This window comes from Malus domestica, chromosome 17, assembly GCF_042453785.1.
Source record: "Malus domestica chromosome 17, GDT2T_hap1".
Classification (NCBI taxonomy): Eukaryota; Viridiplantae; Streptophyta; class Magnoliopsida; order Rosales; family Rosaceae; genus Malus; species Malus domestica.
The window spans coordinates 19,019,194-19,027,130 of NC_091677.1; the positions used below are offsets into that span (position 1 = coordinate 19,019,194).

The following is a 7,937-nucleotide window of genomic DNA, read 5'->3' on the forward strand; positions in this document are numbered from 1 at the left end:
TTGATGTAGATATAAAAACGAATGCTCACATATATGTATAACAAAGAACACAATTTCTAGAGTTAATAAGCATGTTGAGATATGATCTCATGAATGGAATGCTACTACTTAGATGCGAGAACCAGTGACCATATGCTCATACCAAGTTCAATCTCCACAAATTGAAACACATAACACTCAAGATAGAAGTCAAGGGTTGTAACGGGGCTTGGGGTATTGGCTAACAAAGAAAGGATAAGGAAAACAAACGTTCTTAAAGTGATAGTAAGCAAAGTAATGAAATTGAGACTTAAAACACAAGGGGAAGATTTAAACAACTCCTTAGGGTCGAATTCATTGTTTTGGACCCCTTCTTCATCAAACAACACTTTAGAACTCTTTTTCACTTCTTTTCAACTCTTTTCGCATTCTTTTCACATTTTTCTTTTCTTTTTTTCTTTCTTTTTACCCGTGCCTATGGCACATAATTCCTTATGAAAAACACTTCCCCCACACTTGTTTTCTGCCACAAAGGAATTCAATTTGAATCATGCTTTACTACGCTTTAAGAACAAGGTTAATGGATGGTCCTAATCTAAGCTAGGTGAGGGTAATGTGGGTTACAAAGAAAAGGCTCACAAAGCTCAACGGGATTAAAACGTACAAAACATAATGACATAGGGGATTCACGGCTTTTTGGTTATGGTGGTGGTCACTACACAACTTTATCTTGAATATGTGTTATGCAAATCAATGACATGCTTTGAATGAAATGGGTATGAGTTCTAGCATTTGGAACTAAATGATGAAACGCCTTCTAAGTAGTAACCAAGCAAAGAATAATGAGATCATGCAACGACTTAGAAAACAATAAATCACAGATTATTAACTCTCCAAATAAACGTTTAGGCTCAAGTCTCACAAGGTTGTAGCGTTAGTTTGAGTTCTTTCCTTCAAGCATGTTACAAAAACTGATTTTTCCTTTAAGATTGCATGTAAATTCATAAGTTATAACCACAACCAAGCATAAACAAAGAGTAAATCAAACTTTCATCCATGTTAATCACTCTCTTTAACAGCCATGAAATTACAAACCAAATCCTCATCATTGTGTTGGAAGGTACCCTAAGACACAAACAAACACACAAAAACAACTCTTTTTGGGTTTTGCAAAGCAATTTTTCAAATTTTTATGTGATTTTCGGAGTTATAAGTCAGCACACACTAAAACACACCAAAACAGCCTAAAAAACACCTAAAAACAGCAAGAAACAACATTGGGAAGTATGAGTGAGAAAACCCTACGAATTTGCATCAAAACACTTTGGTTACCCCCCCACACTTAAACCAAACATTGTCCTCAATGTTTCAAAGCATAACTAACACAAAAACACATAAACAAACAAACAAACACTAACAAACTAAATGTGGCAGAAACTAATTAAACAACAAAGAGAAGGGTTTAGGAACGCAAATCTGGAATTGGAGTGCTCTCTAGGCCATCCTTTCTCGAATGCATGGGTTGCCTCCCACGAAGCGCTTTCTTTAACGTCCTTAGTTATTTTAGTACTTTAAGCCATTTTCGTGTGTTTGTAGGTCCAAAGGGCTAAGGTAGCAAGAAAGTGCATTTTGGTGCATTTTGGAGCAGTTTTGAGCTTGGAATGGATTACATATGATATGAGCAAGATGGATGGACGAATTTGAAGACAAAAGAGGCTAGGAACATGCTAAAAATCTGGTGAAACAAATACAAGTTGCAAGAAGGGATAAATTTCTAGAAAGATTGGCCAAAACTTCACTCAAAACCATGCATACCCCATAAAATTCATCAATGCCGTGGCCTTCCCTTTGTTTTACTTCCACCAGATTTTTTAGTGATGATGCAATGCCTATCTCACTATGACATTTGAGTGGATGATGTAATGCTTAACTCACCATGACATTTGAGTGGATGATGCAATGCTTAACTCACCATGACATGTGAGTGGATGACTCAAAACCTACCCTCACCAACAATTCTCCACCTTGCCATGCCTTACCTACTTCATTCCACCAGATTTTTGCATTAAACATGTCCATCCTCTTCCTATAAATACCATGGCAGCAACCTCATTCAAATCATCCAGAAATTAACCATTCTCCAAGCCTTTCCTTGCCTCTCCTACATATCTAAACCCCTTCCCATCCATTCCTCCAAATAACCAACCCTTCAACATCATTCCAACCTTGTTGTTGCGGCAAGGAGTAGGAGAAAAGTCCTTGGACGCACTTGCTATCCAACATGGATCGTTGGAACGTTTAGGTGCTTTCTTCCCTTTGTTTTTCAATGTTTAAATTTGTTTATCTTTGTTTTGTAATAATGAGGAACTAAACCCCCCTTGGCTAGGGGGGGATTCGAAATACATGTTTATGCTTGCGTTATGATTTGATTACTTCTAATTGCGCTTCATAAGTTGTGAATTCAATTTACTTATCTATGTGAATTACATTGATTTGTGTGTGTTGGTTGAGAGTGCACGCTTAATTATCATGCATAAATTGAATGCTAGGATATAAGGAAATTTCACCTAATCGTTATGGAATTATATTCACAAGTAGTAAAGGTTGATGATCTCAATCGCGTTAAGTAAATTCTTGGCATAAGTTTCATGCAATCATAGTAACAAGTGCTTCGTTAATGCTTATGGTTTTCATAGAATTTAATGATTCTTGCTTGTATCTCTATTATGCAATCATGTAGGGGACTTGTGGGGAATGTTTTGGGTTGTCGTATGCAATCATCCAATTCAATAACGTTAGGAAAATCTGAAGGTTAATTTAAGCGGACCTAATTAACTTGGGGCGTTGAGAATTCATAGTTTATTGAAATGCAATTGGAAATCGTTTTGTATGCAAGTATAACATGTGTGGAGATGAAACCCTTAGCTAGCCTTCCATTATCCATTCAACCCAAAATTGTTTAAAATCTATTTAAGTTTTTAGTTTATTTGTTTTTACTTTCAACTTCACCAAACTCAAATCCCCCTTTTACTTTCTTGTTTTAAAATCTTTTGTTTACATTTTTAACTTTGTTTCTTTTTATTTTTGAGTCAGTTTAGAGGTTTTAGCAAGCCCTCCTAATCCCCGGTTTAGAACGATCCCTACTTACATACTTTGCTACAATTGTCAAAAGAGGGTTTAATTTGTGTGTCAAGTAATTCTCGCATCAAATTTTGGCACCGTTGCCGGGGATTAGCAACTTTGCTAAATCCCCATTGTTTCTTTTTATTTCTTTTTTGTGTGTTTTAATTTTAGTTTTAATTTTATTTTGTTTATTTCAGGTACTAGTTTATGACTCGTAGTTCTCAACCAGTTCGTGCACATATATCGGAGTTTGACGACAATTTTGAACGAACTTTGAGAAGGAAAAGGAAAGTACCAGAACCTAATCCACCTAGTTCTAGTTCTGAATCCGAATTTGAAGAAAAGGAGGAGGCAGAAAAAGACATGGAGGTGGACAATCGAACAATCAAAGAACTTTCAGCTTCGGGATTGGACAATGCCGCACCTCTATGCATCCAATACCCCGCAGCAGCCCGAGGAAAGACAGAAGAATTTGAATTGAACTCAAGCTTGTTACACCACATTCCGAAGTACCATGGGTTGTCCATGGAAGATCCTAACAAACACTTGAAAGAATTCGAGGTGGTGTGTTCAAGCATGACCCCTGTCAATGTCGATGGGAGTATTTTGAAGATGAAAGCCTTCCCTTTCTCTCTCTTGGAAAAGGCGAAGGATTGGTTGTACGAATTGGCGCCCGGAACCGTCACATCATGGGAAAGCATGAAACGGGCCTTCTTGGAGAAGTTTTTCCCAACTTCTCGAGTCATCCTCCTACGGAAAAGGATAAGTGGAATTCAACAAGAGGAAGGTGAATCTTTTCCTACTTATTATGAACGTTTTAAATCTCTTGTTGCTTCTTGTCCACAGCATCAGATGAAGGAGGAACTTCTTTTGCAATACTTCTACGAGGGGCTACTACCTATCGAACGTCAAATGCTAGATGCCTCAGCGGGAGGAGCCTTGGTGGACAAGACCCCCACGGCAGCAAAGACTTTAATTTCCAACCGTGCGTTGAATGCTCAACAATACGAAGGCGTTGGACAAAGGAGTAACCCACGACCACATCAAGTCAATGAGGTAAGTGCCATAACCGAACTTCAAAATCAAATGGCTAACCTTACTACTTTGCTTTCTCAGGTAGTGGAAGGTCCAAAAGTGCAAAACGTGGCAGCTTGTGGCGTGTGTTCCATGCAAGGCCACCTTACGGACAAGTGCCCACAGTTGATAGAAAATGGAGGGTGGGAGACCCTCAATGCCGTGGGATTTGGCAACCAATACCAACCAAGGAATGACCCCTTTTCCAATACTTACAATCCCGGTTGGCGTGATCATCCAAATTTCAAATGGCGAGAACCCCAACAAGGCCAACAACAAAGCGGATTGAGGCAACAACCCCCGGGTTTCTATCAAAAGCCGTTTGCACCAACTCAACCCCAAGCACAACCTGCCCAAAAATCAGGTTCGTCTATTGATAATGATCAAATTTTTAATTTACTAACTTCTATGGCGCAGGGAATGCAAAATAGGGACAAAAAGGTGGACGAGTTGGAGAAACAAGTAGGGCAAATTGCCGAGTTCATGGGGCAGTTTCGAGAGCAAGGCAAGTTGCCTAGCTCAACCATTGCAAATCCAAAAGGAGGCTTTGAAACCGTCAATGCAATCATGTTGAGAAGTGGTACACATGTTGGAGCCAAACCAAAATCATCCAAATCAAGTCACGATGAGGATGAAAAGTTGCTACAAGAGGAAGCACAGGGACCAAAACTCACGGCCAAGGATGAACAATCCTTGCCACCACCATCTAGCCCTCCTAAGCCGTCCCAAACCACCAAGGTAAGTCCAAATTCGACTTTTTCTAGTTCCATTCCACTAAATGTGCCCTTTCCTGGCAGGTTTAGGCAATCAAAGAAGGAAGAAGCCGAGAAGGACATTCTAGAGACCTTTCGGAGAGTTCAAGTCAATATTCCGCTCCTTGATGCAATTAAGCAAGTCCCGAGGTATGCTTAGTTTTTAAAAGAACTTTGTACATCAAGGAGAAGGATTTCGAACAAAGAGGTGGTCCAAGTAAGTGAGAATGTTTCTGCCATGTTACAAAGGAAATTACCCCCTAAATGCAAAGATCCGGGTAGTTTTACAATTCCGTGCATTATTGGCAAGACTAAGTTTGAACAATGCATGTTAGACTTAGGGGCTTCGATTAATGTTATGCCATACTCTATTTATGCATCTATGAACTTAGGTGAGCTTAAAAACGATGGTGTGATTATTCAATTAGCCGATCGTTCTAATGCATATCCAAAGGGTGTTTTGGAAGATGTGTTGGTGCAGGTGGGCAATTTGATTTTTCCAGCGGATGATGTGAAAATTATGTTGACACTCAAATTAACCCTCTTTTTATCAATTGTAGCAAAGTATGTAAGTAGGGATCGTTCTAAACCGGGGATTAGGAGGGATTGCAAAATCACTTGAAAACTGACTCAAATACTTAAAAACAAGTTTAAAACACTAAAATAGACTCAAAGAATGCAAAACTAAACTTTAAAACACCAAAACAAACCAAAAGACTCAAAACAGCCCAAAAACACTCAAAACTGGCTTAAAACCACAATCTGGGCAGTTTTGAACACTAGACTCAATCTTGGACGAAAATTGGTTTTATCTTGACCTAAGACACGTAAAAACATAAACTAAAGTGATTTCTAACTACTATGACTCAACTAAGTAAATGAGGATTGATTTTGGACGAATTTAACTTTTAAAACAAAAACTTTAAAAACAAACTTTAATGAAAACGATTTTGATGAAATAGAATGGGGAAATGCTAGTTAGAGGGTTCCTTCTCCACACATGAAACCTATGCATACGACTCGATCTCCAATTATTCTTTCAACGAACCATGAATGACAATGCCCCAAATTAACTAGATTGACCAATTAACTCTCAGATTTCCCTAGATTCATTGAATTGAATGGGATACGCATTACAACCAAATTATTCTTATCAAGGACCCTAACTATGGAATACGCATTGATAGGAGCGTATTTATGCGCCTTAGTTAGCTAGTTCTTATGCATTTCCATGGTGTTTTCTTAGTTAAAGTAGTCTTTTAAGCTAGTTTTATGTGTTTTCAGGTTTTAAGGCCAAAGGATGCAAGAAGATGCATTTTGGAGCTTTTTGGAGCAAAATTGGGCTTGGAATGATTATCACATAATTGGAGCCAAGGTTTGGACGAATTTGAGGACTTGAAGATGATGATTCCTACTTGAACAAGGTTTCCTAGTTGAAGTAGGAAAGTGCTTACATGAAGGAGGATTCCTAATCGACGAAGGATTCCTAATCAACGAAGGATTCCTAATTGAAGATGGATTCCTAATCACATGAGGATTCCTAATCACTTGAGGATTCCTAGAAGAACAAGGATTCCTACTCCAACAAGGATTCCTACTTGAAATAGGAAAGTTAAGCCAAAGTTTCCTACTTTGGTTTGATTTTTCCTAAATGTCCCTAAAAGTTCCAGCAATTATGAAGACTTCCTAAGCATTCTAGGACATCAATACACATCTCTTGCACCTTTTGAACCCTTGCCACACTCCCCTTGGTATTTCCTCTTCCTTATTTCCTGATTCTAGGCTTTAAAACACTTTCCTTTTGTATTTTAAACCCTAGCCGAATTTCCCTTGCTATTTCCTTTAAGTTTCTGATTTTATTTCCTAATTCTAGAATCCTTAGACTTAATTTCTGATTTCCTAATCAACCTAGGGTTTTAATTTCTGTTTTCCTTTAAATAAACCTCTTGGTTGCAGCCACAAAAAAGATTCCATTCAGCCACACACTCTCCAAAATTCGTCAAAACCCATCCACAACCTCAGAAACCATTCCTCCTCCATCTCTGCCGATTTCCACCACCATTCTTCATATCCACACCTTCCACACAACACCCACACACCATCCCCAAGCCTTGCCGTGCCTCTATACCATCCATAATCCATTCTACATCACAAAAACAGCCCAGAAACCACACCATCCCAATCTGCCGCAAGGGGAAGAGAAGGAGACAGTTCACAAAGTTGTTTGGCTCTTCAATCTGAGTTGTTGAACAATTTTAGGTGTATTCTATCTTATATTTCAATGTCTACTTCTTGTAATCTTTGTTTTTCATTGAGTATGATTGGCTAAATTCGTTTTGGCTAAGGGTGTATTCGAAACCATGTTTATTTATGTGAAATAAATTGATTACTTCCAGTTATCGTTTCATAAGTCGTGAATACAATTTGCTTAACCGTTTAATTCAAAACTTATTCTTGTATGTTGATTGAGAGTGCACACTTGATTTGCATGCTGGAATTTGGTGCTAGAATATAAGTTTGTTTCACCTAATCGTTATGAATTTATATTCGCAAGTAGTGAAGATCGCTAGTCACGATCGTGTTAAGTAGATTCATGGCAGGAGTATCATGCTTTTCATAGTTACAATTGCCTTGTCGATGCTTATGATTTCCAAAGAACTTAATGATTCTAACTTGTATCTTTATCATGCTGTTCATATAGAGAACTTGTTAGGAATAATTTGTTTGCGATGCATATTCATCCAATTCAATGATTCTAGGGAAATCTGAAAGTTAATTTAAGCGAACCTAATTAACTTGGAGTGTCGAGGTTCATAATTTATTGAATTGATAACTGGAAATCGATTTACGTTGCATAAATTTCATGGGTGGAGAAGAACCCCTTAGCCATTCCATCATCCATTGATTCATCACATTTAGTTTACAATCTGTTTTAATTTACAATCTGTGCATTTAGTTCAAATTCGTCCAAACACAATTCCCCCATATTTTGTTAAGTTTGAGTCTTCA

General features: G+C 38.0%; 1 protein-coding gene across 1 annotated transcript; it reads left to right on the forward strand.

Moving 5' to 3' along the window:
- Positions 1 to 3,300: 3,300 nt before the first annotated feature.
- On the forward strand, positions 3,301 to 7,327 carry LOC139193898 (uncharacterized). Its single transcript, XM_070817731.1, has 2 exons — positions 3,301 to 5,078; positions 6,213 to 7,327. The coding sequence occupies exons 1-2, from the start codon at positions 3,310 to 3,312 to the stop codon at positions 6,217 to 6,219; spliced, it is 1,776 nt and encodes a 591-aa protein (XP_070673832.1). The 5' UTR covers positions 3,301 to 3,309; the 3' UTR covers positions 6,220 to 7,327.
- Positions 7,328 to 7,937: the final 610 nt, after the last annotated feature.